Source organism: Tachypleus tridentatus, chromosome 1 (assembly GCF_004210375.1).
Source record: "Tachypleus tridentatus isolate NWPU-2018 chromosome 1, ASM421037v1, whole genome shotgun sequence".
NCBI lineage: Eukaryota > Metazoa > Arthropoda > Merostomata > Xiphosura > Limulidae > Tachypleus > Tachypleus tridentatus.
In genome coordinates, this window is record NC_134825.1 from 164,185,198 (window position 1) to 164,207,377 (window position 22,180).

A 22,180-nucleotide genomic window follows, 5' to 3' on the forward strand; every position below is an offset into this window, starting at 1 on the left:
TCGGTGTTACATACAAAGTGACTTAGTGCCCGTATCTCTAGAGTCTCGGTGTTACATACAAAGTGACTTAGTGCCCGTATCTCTAGAGTCTCGGTGTTACATACCAATTGACTTAATGCCGGTATCTCTAGAGTCTCGGTGTTACATACAAAGTGACTTAGTGCCCGTATCTCTAGAGTCTCGGTGTTACATACAAAGTGACTTAGTGCCCGTGTCTCTAGAGTCTCGGTGTTACATACAAAGTGACTTAGTGTCGGTATCTCTAGAGTCTCGGTGTTACATATAAAGTGACTTAGTGCCCGTATCTCTAGAGTCTTGGTGTTACATACAAAGTGACTTAGTGCCCGTATCTCTAGAGTCTCGGTGTTACATACCAATTGACTTAATGCCGGTATCTCTAGAGTCTCGGTGTTACATACAAAGTGACTTAGTGTCCGTATCTCTAGAGTCTCGTTGTTACATACAAAGTGACTTAGTGTTGGTATTTCTACAGGTACACTTTTAAGAATTATATTCGTAACCCAAAATAATGAAAATAAAGACTTATTGAAACTACGTGTTTCCCTGGCAGAATGAATATAATTATAACCCAAACTTAGACATTTGCACAGTGTTTCACATTCGCCGACAATGTAAAATTGTAATAATATATTTGTTCTAAGGTTTTAGTTTTCTTTTCATTATTTAAAGTTAGTTAACTTATATAATTATTTTATTAGTTCATTCATTTATTCAGCTTACTTCGTGTAAGTTTCATAGTACGAGATCCTTCGACAGCCGAAAATAAGCCGTCACAGGTTGCATCTCCAGATTGAGCTATCCTGAAACCGGTGTTGTCTTGCATTCTGTCGTAGACCTAGGAATATTACAGAGATATTACATCCTAACACTACATAGTGCTAAAAACAGATAGCGCCAAGTTGATTACATTCTACAGTTTTGTGAAAGAATAATTGTGTTCCACCACAACTACAATTAGGCACAATTCCCTAGATAATTACGTAAAAGTAGGCAACTCAGTTTTCAATAACATTACATAGAAAGTTACTCTAGTTCTGAACAATATTACAGAAAACGTAAGTGTGTTACACAGTTTCGCACAATACCCCAGAGAAAGTCACTTTATTACATGGTTGTATAAGACTATTCGGATGATACTTATATTTCTTAATTATGATCAAATACTAAAATAACAAAATGTACAGCCTGTTAAAATATATCATTATATTGTAAGGTAGGTATGCTTGTGGATACTATCAGATTATTACTGACAGTAAAGTTATAAAATTATTGACTGTCATGTTTTTTCATAAACTTATTTTAAATGCCTCATTATTACTACTGTCATAAAGTATGGTAATAAGTAGTAAAACTAAACAACAACTAACGGGCTATTTTAATGCTTAACAGTGAAACTGTCCGACAGTGTTTGAGTCTCTTAAGTCGAACGGGTAGTCCACGAAAACCGAACAGTCTAGACACACGCAGACTCTACTAACTTTCATTAGTTTTAGCTCTAGTGCTCTCGCACGTGTCCGGCAAGGCCAGGTGATTAGGACGCTCGACTCGTAATCTGAGAGTAGCGGGTTTGAATCTCCATCACACCAACCATGCTCGCACTTTCAACCATGGGGCATTATAATGCGACGTTGTTTGGTACAAGAGTAGCCCAAGAGTAGGCGATGCGTGGTGATAACTAGTTGTCTTCCCTTTAGTTTTACACTCCTAAACTAAAAACGGCTGAGGCAGATAACTCTCGTGTAGCTTTGCGTGAAATAAAAACAAACAAACAGCACAAAAACAGACAAGGCTTTGCCACGTTGTCTTGAGAAAGTTGAAAAACATTCTGTCATGTTATTTCTCTTAAAACCAACTAATATAACATATGCTGGCTATATATGAAAGAAAAATTTGAAACTATGTTCAACTCGTTCGTTATAACTAGTTTAATAAAACAAAAGAGGGAAATTGTTTGACATTTACAGCGAATAGGAACAAAGAACAAAACATAAAACGTCAATATAAGTACAGCCCCTTAGTGGCTCAGCGGTATGTTTGCGGACGTACAACGCTAGAAACCAGGTTTCGATACCCGTGGTGGGCAGAGCACAGATAGCCCATTGTGTAGCTCTGTGCTTAATTCAAAACAACAAAATATAAGTACAAGTTCAAATTAATTTTCAGTCAAAAATGCGTGAAAAAAATATTGTGCTAAGTTCAAAGTCAGTGAGTGACAGTGACTTCGAGTATATTTTCAAGTAATTAATACAATTGATTTTTGGACGCAAAAAAACAACAACCACCAAAACTTACATAAATACTCTTAGAAACGTGTGAAAAATATTTATAACCTATTTCATTTTATTCCTCATAAATATAACGAAAATGCGAAGTAATCTAATTATTAACGACATCCAGGTTTTGTCGAAACGTTGCACTGACAGACAGCGACAAGAATTTGGATTTAAATGACGTTAAAGAGAAGAGAAAGTTAACCCTACAAGTGAAGATACACGAGAATTCAGGTTGACGTAGAGGTATATCTAAAGATAAAACTTTATAAATATAATTTCAGGAAACATATTCAATCTGATTGAAATTTGCTCTGAAAGAATATTTCACTCATAATAACCCTCTTTTATTTTTCGTAAGATATAACCGTGTGACTATTTCTTTCGTCTGCACTGATCTCCTTCAATTTATTGTTCTAGTAAAAATGTGAACTGTACAGAGACAGATTTTATCGATGGGTAGAATCAATATTTTTTCAAAGGGAGCGTGGTATGTTTTTGATTTACTTGAACTTGCAAAATGTGCACTTGTTCTGAAATCCTTCACTACTTCTTGGATCTTAAGAACATTTCACTTTAGGAATATATAAAAGTATAAATAAGGCAATACTGATGTTAACAACATTATAAAGAGTTGACAATAACATAGCATCGAATTAGTTTTTTTAATACCAAGATATTTGATTTGTGGTTGTTATTAGTTCTAACATGAAATTGAAGTACATATTAATTTAACCCTAACCCATAAGGATTAAAGTGGGTTTAGTGGCTAAGCCTGCGAAAGGAACGTATTTCTAATACTCTCCAAAATTTGGTTAGCTAACACGAGGTTAGTTGCTATGATTAAAACTTATAGATACTGTACAGTCCTGCTCTGTATTTAAAACGTGAAACGTTGTGTTTTTATTTTGAGTTTTGCAAAAAAGATAAACTAAAAGAAACAACACCAGAAAAGAGGTATTATGTAAGGCATTTTAATAATTGAGTTATTCTACGTAAGTATTATGTCAGGTAATTTAATAATTGAGATACTCTGAGTAAGTATTATGTCAGGTAATTTAATAATTGAGATACTCTGAGTAAGTATTATGTTAGGCATTTTAATAATTGAGTTATTCTACGTAAGTATTATGTTAGGCATTTTAATAATTGAGTTATTCTACGTAAGTATTATGTCAGGTATTTTAATAATTGAGATATTCTACGTAAGTATTATGTCGGGTATTTTAATAATTGAGATATTCTACGTAAGTATTATGTCAGGTATTTTAATAATTGAGATATTCTACGTAAGTATTATGTCAGGTATTTTAATAATTGAGATATTCTACGTGAGTATTATGTCAGGTATTTTAATAATTGAGTTATTCTACGTAAGTATTATGTCAGGTATTTTAATAATTGAGATATTCTACGTAAGTATTATGTCGGGTATTTTAATAATTGAGATATTCTACGTAAGTATTATGTCGGGTATTTTAATAATTGAGATATTCTACGTAAGTATTATGTCGGGTATTTTAATAATTGAGATATTCTACGTAAGTATTATGTCAGGTATTTTAATAATTGAGATATTCTACGTAAGTATTATGTCGGGTATTTTAATAACTGAGATATTCTACGTGAGTATTATGTCAGGTATTTTAATAATATAGATACTCTGAGTAAGTATTATGTTAGGCATTTTAATAATTGAGTTATTCTACGTAAGTATTATGTTAGGCATTTTAATAATTGAGTTATTCTACGTAAGTATTATGTCAGGTAATTTAATAATTGAGATACTCTGAGTAAGTATTATGTTAGGCATTTTAATAATTGAGTTATTCTACGTAAGTATTATGTTAGGCATTTTAATAATTGAGTTATTCTACGTAAGTATTATGTCAGGTATTTTAATAATTGAGATATTCTACGTAAGTATTATGTCGGGTATTTTAATAATTGAGATATTCTACGTAAGTATTATGTCAGGTATTTTAATAATTGAGATATTCTACGTAAGTATTATGTCAGGTATTTTAATAATTGAGATATTCTACGTGAGTATTATGTCAGGTATTTTAATAATTGAGTTATTCTACGTAAGTATTATGTCAGGTATTTTAATAATTGAGATATTCTACGTAAGTATTATGTCGGGTATTTTAATAATTGAGATATTCTACGTAAGTATTATGTCGGGTATTTTAATAATTGAGATATTCTACGTAAGTATTATGTCGGGTATTTTAATAATTGAGATATTCTACGTAAGTATTATGTCAGGTATTTTAATAATTGAGATATTCTACGTAAGTATTATGTCGGGTATTTTAATAATTGAGATATTCTACGTGAGTATTATGTCAGGTATTTTAATAATTGAGTTATTCTACGTAAGTATTATGTCAGGTATTTTAATAATTGAGTTATTCTACGTAAGTATTATGTCGGGTATTTGAATAATTGAGTTATTCTACGTGAGTATTATGTCGGGTATTTTAATAATTGAGATATTCTACGTGAGTATTATGTCGGGTATTTTAATAATTGAGTTATTCTACGTAAGTATTATGTTAGGTATTTTAATAATTGAGTTATTCCACGTAAGTATTATGTTAGGTATTTTAATAATTGGGTTATTCTACGTAAATATTATGTCGGGTATTTTAATAATTGAGATATTCTACGTAAGTATTATGTCAGGTATTTTAATAATTGAGATATTCTACGTAAGTATTATGTCAGGTATTTTAATAATTGAGATATTCTGAGTAAGTATTATGTCAGGTATTTTAATAATTGAGATATTCTACGTAAGTATTATGTCAGGTATTTTAATAATTGAGATATTCTACGTAAGTATTATGTCAGGTATTTTAATAATTGAGATATTCTACGTAAGTATTATGTCAGGTATTTTAATAATTGAGATATTCTACGTAAGTATTATGTCAGGTATTTTAATAATTGAGATATTCTACGTAAGTATTATGTCAGGTATTTTAATAATTGAGATATTCTGAGTAAGTATTATGTCAGGTATTTTAATAATTGAGATATTCTACGTAAGTATTATGTCAGGTATTTTAATAATTGAGATATTCTGAGTAAGTATTATGTCAGGTATTTTAATAATTGAGATATTCTACGAAAGTATTATGTCAGGTATTTTAATAATTGAGATATTCTACGTAAGTATTATATCAGGTATTTTAATAATTGAGATATTCTACGTAAAAGCTTTTGTTTTCTTTGAAGTGAAATGGTAAGTTCATATTTTATGCCATCCAGTAGCTTAGCAACAGAGTCAAAAGTTTTAAATTTTTAAATTCGACATTGGATCACTTTGGTGGGTATAGTGAAAATGGATCATTGCACAGTTTTGTGTTTAACAGCAAACAAAAAAACGTGTTTTAAAAGTATTGTATGTTTAAAAACATTTCCTGATAATTCCACATTTAATATTCGGCCCACATATATACGCTTTCTTGACACATGTCTAACACTTAATGCATTTTTCAATATATATTCGACACTTAATACAGTTTTGATTACATATGATCAGATGATATATTTTCTTAATGCGTGATTCACACTAAACAGATTTTAATACATATTTCACACTCAATACATTTTATTATTATATATCACACTCAATACATTTTATTATTATATATCACACACTTAATAAATATTTCAATACATGTTCCACACGTAATGCATCATACGTTTTCAATTGGCCCGGCATGGCTAGGTGGGTTAAGGCGTGCGACTCGTAATCTAAGGGTCGCGGGTTCGTATCCCCGTCGCACCAAACATGCTCGCCCTTTCAGCCGTGAGGCGTTATAAAGTGACGGTCAATCTCACTATTCGTTGGTAAAAGAGTAGCCCAAGAGTTGGCGGTGGGTGGTAATGAGTAGCTGCCTTCCCTCTAGTCTTATACTGCTAAATTAGGGACGGCTAGCGAAGATAGCCTTCAAGTAGCTTTGCGCAAAATTAAAAAACAAAACAAATCAAATGTTTTCAATTATTTTTTCTATTACTTTGTTTATTCAGAACTAAAGTTTAGCATCATCCTAGTACAGCCGTAAGTCTACGAATTGATAACGCTAAAATCAGGGGTTCGATTCCCCTCGGTGGGCTCAGCAGATAGCCCGATGTGGCTTCGCTATAAGAAAAACACACACACACCAACCTTATTATATTTTGATAAATGCATAATAAGAGAAACTAAGTTTATTTTCGAATTAATGTTATTAGAAGGAAGGTAGCTCGCCTGCCTTCTCAGCTTCATATCACCTAAATTTAATACAAATGTGAGAATAACTTCGTTTCGCTTAAATTGTAGCTTTGTACATGTACCAATTAAGCCTCTTGTATGTGAAATATTTCTAAAATTAAACTATTATATTTGCAGGCATGTAACATGGTTCAAGTGTCTCGACTTGAAAATGAATGATTATTATCTGAAGTTACCAAGGAAATACGACTTTTTAACAAGTGATATCTGAAATTAGCTATGTTGATTGGCTGAAACTCTAGCTTTATAATAAGGCCGCTAAAAAGAAATCAGTTTTATTTGACAAATTTCCTACATAAGCCCTCTGAACAATTGTATCATGATGTTTTATTACATTTTCTTTAATGCTACATTCGAGTTTCCCTATTCTGTAATAAATGTGTCTCTGGCTGGTGATAACACAGAAGTATGTTTGGAAAGCGTTCATTTATGATGCATAAGGAATATTTTTCTAGCATTACATATGATAAATGAATCTATTTTAAGACTAATAGGTCCCGAATGTGTAAGAACATAACATAACAAGCATTTATAAATGTATACTAATAGCACGTGAGGAATGTTCAGACATAGCTGTATGCTGTGACCTTATTATCAGAAGGTGTATGTTAATACAGAGCAACAGAACTTGTTAAAATTAATATAAACAAATATTGTTGATTTCATAACTCAAACATACACAATGTGCTGTATGTCTTTTATGTCTACCTCAGATTTTAGCACTGTACGTCTGTAAACTTATCAGCAATTCAGAGTTCAACATTCAAACAACGACAGCAAAATACTATAGATTCTGTTCTATCGTTGTTAAAGTTGTTTTATTATTATTGAAGCGTATGTACCTCTATTACAATAAAACTCACGTTCAGAAAATATACCTGTTAATAAATTCCCAGTTTTCGTGTTAGTGGATATTGTTCGTAATGCTCACGAACAAGGAAGAGATGGACATCGTAAATAGTTTATGAAGGAAGAATTTAATTGTAAGGGAGATTTTAACATTTTTATCTTGAACATATTTATCTTGAACTAAGTTTGACTGTGTGGGTATTTGGGTATTGATGTTGTTAAATACCCAGGAGGGTCAGGTACATTTGACCTCTTCCTCTAAACTAAACATAAAAGTTTAATTTGTTTTGAATTTCGCGCAAAGCTACTCGAGGGCTATCTGCGCTAGCCGTCCCTAAGTTAGCAACGTAAGACTAGATGTAAGGCAACTAGTCATCGCCACCCACCGTCAACTCTTGGACTACTCTTTTACCAACGAATAGTTGGATTGACCGTCACATTATAAAGTCTCCACGGCTGAAAGGGCGAGCATGTTTGGTATGATGGGGATTCGAACCCACGATCCTCGGATCAGGAGGCGAGTGCCTTAACCATCTGGCCATGCCGAGCCCTTTATTGTTTAAAACTGTTTGTTTGGAATTAAGCATAAAACTACAAAATGGGCTATCTGAGTTCTGCCCATCAGGGGGGTTGTTGTTTATGAACAAAGAGTGTAAAATAGGAGATCTAGTTCGAAATTATGTATGGGAAAAAAATAAATTTAAAACCAAGTGTTTTCCATAAGCTAAACATAAGATAAAATGTCTATTAAATATTCTTCAACACCAAAAGACAAAGAAAAAACTAAATTGTTGAATTTTAAACACAAAAAACAAGCACTTACGCTATTAATGCTTAATTATGCGAAAGCTAACATATTCATGTAACACATTACGATAATTGGCTTTAAGATATTATATTGTGAATATTGGATTTTTTTCCCTACTACCAGAGTAGTTTAAACCAGCCGATAGGTCTCTCTCGGATTCTGGTAAATAAATAGTAAATAACAGACTTAGTTTATTTGTTTGATGTCTTAGATCGTTACTGGCTTGTAATTTTAAGTGTTTTGAAACTTCAATAATATTTTAACTCTACGAATTTGATGCCGTATATGTGTATTTTCTTATAGTAAAGCCACATAAGGCTATTGGGCTGTTGAGTCGACCGAGGAGAATCAATCCTCTGATTTTAGCGTTGTTAATCGGTAGACTTAGAATTTAATGCTTGTCTTTCCAGAGACAGGCCCGATGCGGGCCAGTTGGGTAGGGCACTCGACTCTCAATCTGAGGGTCACGAGTTCAAGTTTCCGTCACACCAAACATGCTCGCCCTTTCTTTCGTGGAGACGTTATAATGTTTTGATCAGACCTACTATTATTTCGTAAAAGAGTAGCCCAAATGTTGGCGGTGGGTAGTGATGACTCGCTGCCTTCCTCCTAGTCCTGCACTACTAAATTAGCTACGGCTATTACAGATAGCCCTCGTGTAGTTTTGGACAAAATTCAAAACAAACAAATGTTCCAGAAACAACCCTCCACTGACTCAGAGGTATGTCTGTTGACTTACAACGCTAAAGACCAGGCTTCGATTCCCGTAGTTGATGCATCACAAGTAGCCATATGTGTAAACCTGTGCTTAATTAACAAGCCTATCAGAGAGTGGACTCAGGTAGCTTATGTTTTCATTCGAAAGTTTTTTTTATAATATTATCTCATTAAGAAACTGATGAAATGTTTTCATTCTTTAAACCAACAGGAAGTTAATCTCCCTCAAAATCAACGCTGATACGGCACTTCAACAGGTTTCTAGTTCAGACATATCAGAAATATTAATCATTATATTTTGGTATTTGTTTCAACGATACACTGTAACAACAACTAAATCTCAACAGAAGGTAATTTCATATATTATTCTAGTTTTCTGTTTTAAAACTTTCTCTCACATCAAAATAAAAAAAAAATCCCCTTTCTACAAAACAATTGGTAAAAATCTCAACTTACAAAACAGCGAAATTTGTCGTCGTCTGTTTTCGTTCCTTTGTGTTCCATTTTACCCACCAGGTAGCGGGTCGACCCTTCTTTCCATGAAGCCAAACACGTTAGCTTCTCCTCTGCACAGTTCAAAAATAAATAAATAAAGGTGGGAGGAACAACAAGAAGTAATTAAATGTTTGATTTATCAACGATATAAAAATACACAAGTTATATGTTAAGCTTTTCAAATACATACTTGGAATATAAATGTTCAATAGCAAAATTTTTTGAACAACCATTCTAACTATGTGAACGATTATACCAATGTACATACAAGTATGTATTCTGAAGAATGTTTAGTCGTTTCGAACTATATAGTTTATTCAGTTTTGTATGATTATTCAATAGGTAGCCAATATCGAAATTTAAAGCAATATCTCATAGAGTAAAGTAAAAGAATTTTCTAAAAGCAATATATCTTCTTGAAAAGATGTTACGATCGATAAACCAGAAGAGGATAGCTTAAATGAACGCTATAGCTCCCCACGGCTCATTACTTACAGATATGTAAACAATTCCTTGTTGTTTTGGGCAGGAATATGTTCTGTGTGAGTTGTTATTTGTTGTTATTTTTTTACTTAGAAAAAAATGATCGCAGCATATAAATAATTCTACATTATGATATGAAATTTGGCCCCAATCTCAGGCCACTGTCTACCAACGCATTATTGATCAGGATATTAGTACATAATAAATAGATATTCGTGACTAACGAATACGAAACGTGATTAAAAAGCTTTATAAATGGATTCTATTTCTTTTATGTTCTGTAGAAATTTCGTGTGTACAATTACACGAATAAATTCATTTCACAAATCGTTTCAGTTGGTACTGTTTTACAGTAACTTAAATATGCAGACATCGCTGAGAAAGGATTAATCTTTTATTTTCAGTTATATCACATGTTGTAAAACTGAAATTGAAATTAGAAAAACTACATAAAGCTCCGGATTTGTGTTTTAATTGTATTCAGTCATACTTTATATATGGTTTTACAAACCCTTAATAGCTAGGTAAAGGGAATGGGCACTTTGATAACGTTTCATACAAACAATAGTAAATTTATATTGTAATTCAACAACGTGTAATTTGTGGTATAGCGATGTAACAGTGAACGCAAATAGGCTGTATCTGTCTTCATACAAGTGTAGGTGTAGGCTGTATCTGTCTTCATACAAGTGTAGGTGTAGGCTGTATCTGTCTTCATACGAGTGTAAGTGTAGGCTGTATCTGTCTTCATACAAGTGTAGGTGTAGGCTGTATCTGTCTTCATACAAGTGTAGGTGTAGGCTGTATCTGTCTTCATACAAGTGTAGGTGTAGGCTGTATCTGTCTTCATACAAGTGTAGGTGTAGGCTGTATCTGTCTTCATACAAGTGTAGGTGTAGGCTGTATCTGTCTTCATACAAGTGTAGGTGCAGGCTGTATCTGTCTTCATACAAGTGTAGGTGTAGGCTGTATCTGTCTTCATACAAGTGTAGGTGTAGGCTGTATCTGTCTTCATACAAGTGTAGGTGTAGGCTGTATCTGTCTTCATACGAGTGTAGGTGTAGGCTGTATCTGTCTTCATACGAGTGTAGGTGTAGGCTGTATCTGTCTTCATACGAGTGTAGGTGTAGGCTGTATCTGTCTTCATACGAGTGTAGGTGTAGGCTGTATCTGTCTTCATACGAGTGTAGGTGTAGGCTGTATCTGTCTCACACGAGTGTAAGTGTAGGCTGTATCTGTCTTCATACAAGTGTAGGTGTAGGCTGTATCTGTCTTCATACAAGTGTAGGTGCAGGCTGTATCTGTCTTCATACAAGTGTAGGTGTAGGCTGTATCTGTCTTCATACGAGTGTAGGTGTAGGCTGTATCTGTCTTCATACGAGTGTAGGTGTAGGCTGCATCTGTCTTCATACGAGTGTAGGTGTAGGCTGTATCTGTCTTCATACGAGTGTAGGTGTAGGCTGTATCTGTCTTCATACGAGTGTAGGTGTAGGCTGTATCTGTCTTCATACAAGTGTAGGTGTAGGCTGTATCTGTCTTCATACAAGTGTAGGTGCAGGCTGTATCTGTCTTCATACAAGTGTAGGTGTAGGCTGTATCTGTCTTCATACAAGTGTAGGTGTAGGCTGTATCTGTCTTCATACAAGTGTAGGTGTAGGCTGTATCTGTCTTCATACAAGTGTAGGTGTAGGCTGTATCTGTCTTCATACAAGTGTAGGTGGGTCAACCAAATGGAAACTCTATTTTTACATCTCACTCAACAAAAATATTTCTGTAAATGAAACGAAAAGAATCGTAATTAATGCAAAACAGTTGAACCTATAGATTGATTTCTGAAGTAATTTGTCATCTCTTACTCGAATGTACAACAAGCTATAGGAGTTAAGCCATTATTAATCTCGTTTGCTTACAAAATATAAATATTTCGTTTGATAAATGTGCAGCAGTTGTTCCAATGGGTTATAATACCTAAGTTGCGATGAAACAAAGTGATGTGAATATAGACTTTGGTTTTATACAGTCCGTGTTTACTTGCACAAAAGTTTAGAGAGGTCGAAAACACATATTAGTTAATGTAATAATTCTAGCAATTAACAACATTTGTTTAGATGTCAAAATAAGTGACAATCAATTGTTGTACGAATCAGAGAAATTATTATGTAATAGAAACTAAGAAGAAAGATATCTGTCGGGTCAGATAATGTTTCAATGTGTGTGTTTTTTTGTATTCCTATTTCGTGTGTGATAAAAACTGCCATTCAGTTTTAATGTACGATAGAGCAGACCTAAAGTGTTTTACCATTTACAGATAATCAATTTCTGTCTGCTATCGAGTCTTTCTGTAATTTGTGTCCTCGTTTGTGTATGTGTGGTCTCGTGATCTTCAGTATTACTTCAAACCAAGGTCTAGACATTCGGAAATACTGGTTGAATATTGCACCTTTTGTAGTACCAGATGCTGTACTTGGTGAAGAAATTCTCTCAAGCATTTTTTTTATTGCAATATTTTATGAACTACAGTCGTCGTTTCTGGCGTCTACGGGTTCAAAATGAGCAACAAAAAACAGTTTTCTATTTTTTCTTACCGACAGTTTGTTTGTGGCTATCGAAGTACAACGCAATGGTTCGGATACAATATAGCTTTAGCACATGTGTCACGTGGCATTGGTTTATATGGTCTTGTGGTACTAAAAAGTATCGTTTTACTTTCGCAAGTCGCATCGCGTCAGTTGTATACAACAAGTTTAAGCCTTGGGTACATCCTCATGGAGGCGAAATATGAAAAAAAAAGTCTTCTTTATTAATGCTTCTAGTATTTTAGTTTCCTTATTTCTAAGTTTGAGAACGGGCCTAATTAAATCTGTTTCTGAAAGCTAATATCTCAAACATTTAGTCCTTAAAAGTGGAAGCTTTTATTTGTTTGTAATTAAGCACAAAGCTACACAATGTGCTTTGCCCATCAGAGATATCGAAACCCAGTTTCAAGCGGTAGAAGTTCGCAGACATGTCGCTGCGCCACGGGCGAGGGAGGCTCGCACCGATAGCCCTCGAGTAGCTTTGTGCGAAATTCAAAACAAACAAACAAACAATCAATCTTCCTTAACAATAAAAATCTCGAACACTTGATAAAAAAAAGGACGAATATTAAGACTGTTCAAAAGTCATAACAATACGACGGCAATCAGTACAAATGAAGCCATCTGAAGAGTAAAGGTTGGACAAAACATATAACATTCATTGGCTCTCCAATATACTGGAGAATCAAAAGTATCAACAAAAATTAGAATCAAGAACCATAACAGACATAAAATATTTGTAGTATATTTGACTGCCGTAGACCATCATAGAATAAAGCATAATAACATGAAAACTAGAGATAAACAATGCCGTCTGACAACACATACAACAATCTAGCATAGCAGTAAAGATATCCCGAATATCCTACTGCAAACATTTAAATAATTGAATCAAGTCCCAACAGGTACTAACCCGGACGAGTACATAGTAACAAGAAACCTTTCTATAAAGAATACTGAGAATCAAATCCCGGTTATTAGTATCATAAACACAGTTCTTCGCAAAAAATTAATTCGAAATAGCAGACTGTTACCCATCTTTGATGGACACACGTATTTCGAAAGCGCTTAATTATGAGAAAATAATTCTCTAGGAATACTAACCTATGCCCAATGCATTTTATTGTTAAACGATTTATATAAGTTGGACAGCACATCCCTGCTGTTACGGTAAATGTAAAAAAAAAAAAAGCTTGTTTTGAATTTCGCACAAAGCTACACGAAAGCTATCTGTGCTAGCCGTCCCTAATTTAACAGTGTAAGACTAGAGGGAAGGCAGCTAGTCATCACCACCCACCGCCAACTCTTGGGCTACTCTTTTACTAACGAAAAGTGGGATTTAACGTCACATTATAGCGCCCCCACAGCTGAAAGGGCGAGCATGTTTGGCGCGACTCGGGCGCGAACCTGCGACCCTCATATTACGAAGTGCACGCCTTAACGCGCTAGGCCATGCCAGGCCGAAACTATAAGTGCACCCTCTTTAATGTATTTGTTTCAGATGTTGCGCTAGTCGTCCCTAATTTTGAACTGAGACAAATAATAGGGAACTAGCTTTACTAATGATAAGCCTAGTGTATTAGCTGTTGCATTTTAAGTTGAGCTCATATTTAGAACTTTCAAACGAAGAAAATGTAAGAAAAATATAGATTAAATCATTTTATAAAATTTCTCTTATAATATGTAAGAGCGTGACCCATAACTATTGTAGCTTTTCCACGTTTGGAAAGTATGACTGCTTTAATTAATCTCTATTACGTATCTAATATTCATGTGAAAATATTTTACAACTAAAATCATTGTTCACTTTAACGTGCTTTATTTGCGATTATTAAGCCAGTTACTTTAATTAAACAGATAATTCGTTTTAAGGCTCTACTATATATTGAAGATGATACGAAATATGTTTTTTTTTTTTAATTTCGCACAAAGCTACTCGAGGGCTATCTGTGCTAGCCGTCCCTAATTTAGCAGTGTAAGACTAGAGGGAAGGCAGCTAGTCATCACCACCCACCGCCAACTCTTGGACTACTCTTTTACCAACGAATAGTGGGATTGACCGTCACATTATAACACCCCTACGGCTGAAAGGGCGAGCATGTTTGGCGCGAAGGGGATACGAACTCGCGACCCTCAGAGTACGAGTCGCACGCCTTAACACGCTTGGCCATGCCGGGTCAACGAAATATGAACTTATTGTAATTTTTCATTGTAAACTTCACACATGCACCTGTACTGAAACTGTAAAATACACTGACAGATATGGCAGATTACATTATAAATGTTAACTTATTTCTCGTGCATCTTTCATAAAACCGATGAAAATTATGGCACAGACTTACAAGTAATATCATTAGGTTTTGCCCTTTGTATCCCATAATTCATTTATTCAGAATTCATTGCAAGAATCAAGTGTAATTTGCAGACTTAATTTTCACATATTTCTTGATATAAATATGAACTTATTGTAATTTTTCATTGTAAACTTCACACATGCACCTGTACTGAAACTGTAAAATACACTGACAGATATGGCAGATTACATTATAAATGTTAACTTATTTCTCGTGCATCTTTCATAAAACCGATGAAAATTATGGCACAGACTTACAAGTAATATCATTAGGTTTTGCCCTTTGTATCCCATAATTCATTTATTCAGAATTCATTGCAAGAATCACGTGTAATTTGCAGACTTAATTTTCACATATTTCTTTTCTCTAAGATTGATATATTAATTAAGATATTTCTTTTTGACCCTTGGTTCATTAAGTGAAATCAAACTAACATTTATTCCAATACCACAGTATTTACCCTTAGACAACTATCTCCTCATGTCTCTTTCTTTGTTCTACCATAAACAAAAGCTTTCCAAACAACCTTTTGTTTATCATCAGTCAGAAACTCGGTTGTTACAAAGCAGAGAAACCCGTATGTAGCATAATAAAAATATATATATATGTGGTAAAATTGCTTAATATAATTATTTAGTTGGATCGTGTCAGTGATGCATCAAATAAAACTGGTTTATTTAAGCGAGTTAACCACAGTTTTAACCACTAACTAACATCGCCAACCCTGAATGTTATTTGTTAAAAAGCAATATTTCTACAGTGATTGCTCAAGTGTTTATATTACATTCACAGAAGATTTTGAAAAGTCTTGTCTTCAGTTTTAAATGTTTAGTTATATTCCTATAATCTCTCAGTATTGTTAAAATTAAGATTAAATATCTATATATCCAAAAATGTTACAAAAATACACAGGCTTTCATAGGGTGTCCTAACTTTTTCACATGACTGTACTTTTCACAATGAATTCTGAACGGGTACGTTATGAGATATAAAGGACAAAAACTATTAATACTGCTTGAAAGTATATGGCATAATAATATGTGTTTGTCTTAGAAATGAATTGATTTGATAAGTAAAATGTATGAAATAATCTGTTAAATCTAGCATCGTATTTTACAGTTTCAACACATATATATATATGTGTGAAGTTTACAATGACAAATAACATTAATTCCACATTTCACTGTACCTGAATTACCCATTATAAAGAAAATAAACTTTAATCAGAGGTTAGTTAGGCTTAATCGCTAATTAGATGAAACTTGTTTGTATTTTAAAATTGACAAAATAATTCAACTTACAAACACGATAATATATAAATAACAAAAGTAGTAATCATCACATGATGTATATTTAAAAGAAGTGAACAATGATTTATTTCTGCAAAATATTTTTACATGAATATTAGGTGGATATTTATGAAAATTCATGGGTCACGTTCTAAGATAAATAAAAGAGTAAAAATTGAGTTAAACCTAAATGTTTTATACGTTACTTTCCAAAGTGAAATGTAAAGAATATTTAAAGACATGCGTCAACCATAATCTTTTCTTCATCAGGGGCAAACTGAGAATGGTCGTGTAATAGAATGAGTGTTATATAAAGGAATGGGCCCGGCATGCCCAGGTGGTTAAGGCACTCGACTCGTAATCCGAGGGTCGCGGATTCGAATCCCGGTCGCACCAAACATGCTCGCCCTCCCAGCCGTGGGGGCGTTATAATGTTACGGTCAATCCCACTATTCGTTGATAAAAGAGTAGTCCAAGAGTTGGCAGTGGGTGGTGATAACTAGCTGCCTTCCCTCTAGTCTTACACTGTTAAATTAGGGACGGCTAGCGCAGATAGCTCTCATGTAGCTTTGCGTAAAATTAAAAACAAACTAAACCAAACCATAAAGGAAATTGAGTGACGTTATAAAGGTCATCTGGTTTTTCAGGAAATGTTTAGTATATTTTTCCATATGTCGTTGGAAGTGTCTTGTTTCCTGTAAAATGTATCCGGCGAAGAGAGGATTATGTAATTAAAAGATGTTGTAGACAGTTTGTTTTAGAATTGGCTAAAAATATATAAATGTATATAAAACTACACTTAAGTGTTTAAGTAAAATAAAAGTGGCACCTGGAGAGTGACTGAAAAAAAAAAAAAGTCAAGCTTATTATTTCATAGAAATAGGTAGGGAAAATTATCTTAAATAGTAAATTTGGGGAAAGTTAGGGTACAAACTTACAGGAGAGGAATAAAAGAATAATAATGATTTTTCTTTCGTTTAAAACAGCTAGAATTAAACACTGCTTTATGATATCTTCTGAAAAGTAAACATTCACCCAATGTATCTATACAGCTTTTCGTTCACTCGGCCTAACCTGTTCAGTGCCGTAGACGAGATAACTCGTCCAAGCCGATCAGTAACACAGTGCCACGGACGAGTTAATTAGTTCTCATTAATACCTAACTTCAACGCTAGATGTCAGCACCATACATGCATTTGACCTACTTACAAATTGTTTCACTTTCGATCCAAAATGGCGTCACGAAAAAAGTTACAAAATGAAGAAGCATTAAAGTTGTATTGTTGCAGCTGAAATACTTGGCAGCCAACAGGTTAAAATGACTTGCTCTTAGGCAGATAAATCAAAACGATGGATTTGACCATTTTCCTTAGAGCGCAGCGACAACGTTTTATTAAGTTAAACTAAGTTGTCTGGCTAAAACAGAATCTTATTTGGTTTTATATGTTACTAAATCATACTTGAACGAAAGCGTAGCTTTTAAGATACACGAAAATGTAATTTTTCTATCGATTTAGAAATTAAGCAGCAACGTGACAAAATGTTCTCGTTCGTGTAATTTAATCTTTTGCTTGAGTCGATACACTCATCTAAATGATCCACAGAGGAAGAGAAACATGCATTTTCCCCGTACGAAACGTGGTGACTTTCCCTCTTTCTCATTTAAACTCCCCCACTTCCTATAAACAGCTGTGACACTAGAAAACAGAAATTACAAATGCATCATTTTTTTTTTTCAAAGCTACTGGAACTGCTAGAATGATTTGGCGCGAGACATATTTCGAAGCTAAATACGGCCCATTACCTTTCATTTAAATGTCATATACCAGGAAAAAAAAAATTCCTTCATCGTCGACTAACAACGCCATACAAAAAAAATATATATATATATGTAGGATTTTTTGTTGTTGTTGTTGTTCAAAGTTCCCTACGAGTTAAAGACTACACGGTCGGCTTAACCGCTAATTATATGCCAAGGGGTAACACTAACAGAAGACTAAAAAAAAAAAAAATATGTTTTTCAAGCGTGGACTACGTGTTAGCAGAGTTGGCATTAACTGAAATGTGCAGAGTTGTTGTCAACTGATGCCACTCACCAGTTGAAGCCACATAACAAATGGCTGCAAGTGGCACGTGTCGGAAAAGAATGACGTTCGTCTAGTGCTGCGAAGCTGGACTTGCTACGTGTCCACAAATAACGAAAGACACCTAATGGTGACAAGTCATGCGCATTAAAAGCTCAATTTTTCTTCCTTCTTGAAAGTTTGTCTTAGTGAAGATCGGCCTGGACCACTCATTACCAACGATACGTTTAGCACTTATTCAGTTAACTGTTTATGTGATCTACAGAACAGCTCTCCTGTGTATTTAAAATACTCGTTTCGCAGCAAAGGAAACGTCGTTACGATTTTATTATTGTATCAGGTCACAAACTTTCTGTTCTTACCCAATCTTTGTTTTAATAAAAATAAGTTCACACATTTTCAATATAAATTTGACCACAGGGAAAATTCGTATGTATTTTCCTTCTAGAAATAGACATTAATATATTAGGTATAAATTATTCAAACATCTGATGAAAGCAAAAACCAATTTGTCAATTCTGCAGCTACAGAATCATTCGACTCAGATGACCTTTATTGTTCATTATCGGTTCATTAAACTAATATGTTCACAAAAAGAGATTTGTGAATAAATTAAAACAGACTCCAACAGACTCGTATCTCTAATAATCTGTAGAAAAAGTTATGTAAGTATTTTTAGCCAAGAATTTCTCGGCTGGATTCCAGAATAATCCTTATTAAACAAAGCGTTTAAAAATACCACATGTACAGTTGCTAAAATACGTGTATATATAAGGAATAAAAAACAGTTTCAGTAGACACGTTAAAATAAAGCTGCTAATGTTACTTTCAATAAATCTTTATTAGGTTTATTGGTCTTCCTGTTTCCTTAATGTAATGCAGTATATTATTGCAATTGACTTGTGATTGAATAAATTATCCACTTGTCGTGCAGTATTACACAAGTGATTACCAAAAAATTTCAGTATGTGTTTAATTGAAAACAATGTTATGATAGAGTTTATGTGTGTTTACACTCTTGCTTACCTCTACTCTCCGATGTGATAACACTAGCACAAGCTTTAAATTTAAAAAGCATCCGAGACTCATCAGTGCATGGATCAGCAGTGGACACCGGGTAGTCACATTCACCGTGCCCTCGACTATAGGTAAACGTGAAGGACCCTCGAAACGGACAAGGGACCGGAGGAGTCTCCACTAGGTAGAAAAACCCAAAATTATTGAGGAAAGCCTTTAAAGAAGTCCAAGTTTAATGATCTCTAATTATGTACTCACTTATTTATAATGAAAATACGATAAAGCAATTCAAGATTATTTGACAAAGCACCTTGTTAAACACTTTAAGATTACTTGATAAAGCATCTTTATCAGCATCTTTAAGATTATTTGATAAAACATCTTGTTACACATTTAAATTAATTGATAAAGCACTTTGATCAGCATCTTTAAGATTATTTGATAAAGCGCCTCGTTTAACACCTTCAAGATCATTTGATAAAGCACCTTTATCAGTGTTTTAAAATTTACACTTTAAAGTTGACAATGTTTTGTGACTAAAATAGGTTGATTTATTCCTTCCAATGTTTTCTCAAGCACTGCACACATTCAGTGAAAAAAGTTTTGTTTGTTTGTTTTAGAATTTCGCACAAAGCTACACGAGGGCTATCTGTCCTAGCTGTCCCTAATTTAGCAGTGTAAGACTAGAGGGAAAGCAGCTAGTCATCACCACCCACCGCCAACTCTTGGGCTACTCTTTTACCAACGAAAAGTGGGATTGACCGTAACATTATAACGCCCCCACGGCTGGGAGGGCGAGCATGTTTAGCGCGACACGGGCGCGAACCCGCGACCCTCGGATTACGAGTCGCGCGTCTCACGCGCTTGGCCATGCCGGGCCCAGTGAAGAAAGAAACCAGAGGTTATATAGCAGCCTACTTGAAGACAATTAACTGAAAAACAAGTCAAGTCAACTGAAAACTGAGAGAGACCATTAATTAAACAACTAAAGGTGTGGTCTAGTAATATATGAAAACATATAAATAGTAGTGCTAAAGGTAGAAAAGAAAACATTGTTCTGAACGTTCATTTTCTTGTATCTCTTACTGTTTAAATAGTTTTATAAACCCAAATCGTTTGTAATTAAATTCAGTTTGTTTTTGTTTGTTGTAATTGCTTTCTGAGAATTCGCATAAATCGCAACTTATTAAATTCATAATAGATTATAACATGAGGCTGGATATTCAAGAAGGTAATTTAAGCTAATCGTAACTTCTTAATCAGTATTAAGTATCAGTCAAAACAGGGGAAAATTTTAATCGACTTCTACTTTAACAAAACCAACTTATACAAAATATAAAGACTGTTTATTAGTAGCAATTCTTATTTGCATTTGTCTTACCAAAAAAACATATGAAACGCGAAAATAATTGATTACGTCACGTTGTTCTCGTTCATGAAGACCGTGAAATCACGAGACAGTAAACGATTTCGGGATATGAAATCTCATTTGTGGAAGCTGCATGATTCATGACTCATTATCAATATCCATTAATGTAACTGTCAAAGAATGTACATTACTGGAGAAACCCAAGCTTCTTGTGTCATATAATAGCGCCACATTTCTTCATGACCATGGTAGAGACAAGTCACGGTTTCGTATCCTAATAAACCATTGGAAATTTTAATACACAATAAATCATTTAAAGATCTTAAGGAACTCTGTGAAACGTCTAAACGATTTTTTTAAAATTTTATTTGTAAAACTTAGGAATAACACAGAAGAACTAGTTTTTGTTTTCTTTCCTTAGTTATTTTTCTAAGTGAAGACAAAGATTAATTTATTTGAGGTTCTAGGTCTGGGTGCATTCAGTTGCACGTGAGGCTACCGTATGCTCACTATTACCGAATACATTCATATAATTGATTATTAATGTTTACACATAAGCGCTTCTTTCTACAATGTCATTTTCTCTAGTGAATACTTACGTCTAAACATGGAATAAAGCAAGGCATCTCCACTTATTTGTAAGCATAAATCCTCCAGCCTCGGTTGTTCGCTAGGTAAGGAGCAGTAAGCTAGAAAACACATTGATAAGGTTAATTATAATAAAAATGTATATGGCTTAGGCAATCAAAAATAAATTATTAATGTTGTCAAAAATATCAATCCTGAGAAACATTATTGACTGCTTTAAGTTTCTTAGCAGAGTAAACACAATTTATTTATGTTACTTTTCTGTATAATAAATGCACACAATCACACAACCTGACGTAATTTAATAACTACATCTTGAAAGGAGAAATAGACGTGTTTTTCCAAAATAAATTCACACTATTCAGAAGGGTAACAAGTTCAAATTTGAGCTGAATTTTATTCGAGATGTTTCAGAATTTTTAAAGTACTAAAGTTTCAGATCAATGGATATTTTGTCTTTACTAATCATCCAGTGATCATGTATATAATTAACTTTTAAAAATTGAGGGTTAGAATCTGAGTGAAACAATTTTTCTGGAAGACAATATAGAGATATAAACGCTGTGCCAACAATCTACAAAGGAAACAAAAAATAAATTAAACATAACGGTGTCAATCCCAACATTACAGGATTTGATTTTTGGAAGACTTATAAGCAGTTTCTAAAACTTGGAAAACGTTTAAAAATATAAATATCGTGAAATTATATGCGATTTAAAAGAATAATTTGAGATAAAATTGGAATCATAACATGATAATAGTTTACATTCTTACATTTTCGTTTGAGTGGATTTTGAACATATGCCTTGTAATATGTCTGAATAAACACACATTCAGGTAGATAATGCATTCCGTTGGAATTACGAGAAAAACTTTTCTTTTTAGACTTGTGACAGAAATGAGAAGAAACATCTTTGTCCTAAATTCTCTGCTGGATTTTAATACATTCAATATGGTCACACGCGAGAAGGC

At 33.7% G+C, this 22,180-nt stretch overlaps 1 protein-coding gene across 3 annotated transcripts in view; it reads right to left on the reverse strand.

Moving 5' to 3' along the window:
• Positions 1-22,180, reverse strand: part of LOC143229670 (uncharacterized) — a 208,038-nt gene that overhangs the window by 34,228 nt on the left and 151,630 nt on the right. For all 3 annotated transcript variants that reach the window (XM_076462344.1, XM_076462322.1, XM_076462333.1), the window contains exons 4-7: positions 21,220-21,309; positions 19,261-19,431; positions 9,410-9,519; positions 742-856 (exon numbers count right to left, since the gene is read on the reverse strand). In XM_076462344.1, the coding sequence (XP_076318459.1) occupies positions 742-856; positions 9,410-9,519; positions 19,261-19,431; positions 21,220-21,309 (486 nt within the window). The remainder of the gene's footprint in view (positions 1-741; positions 857-9,409; positions 9,520-19,260; positions 19,432-21,219; positions 21,310-22,180) is intronic.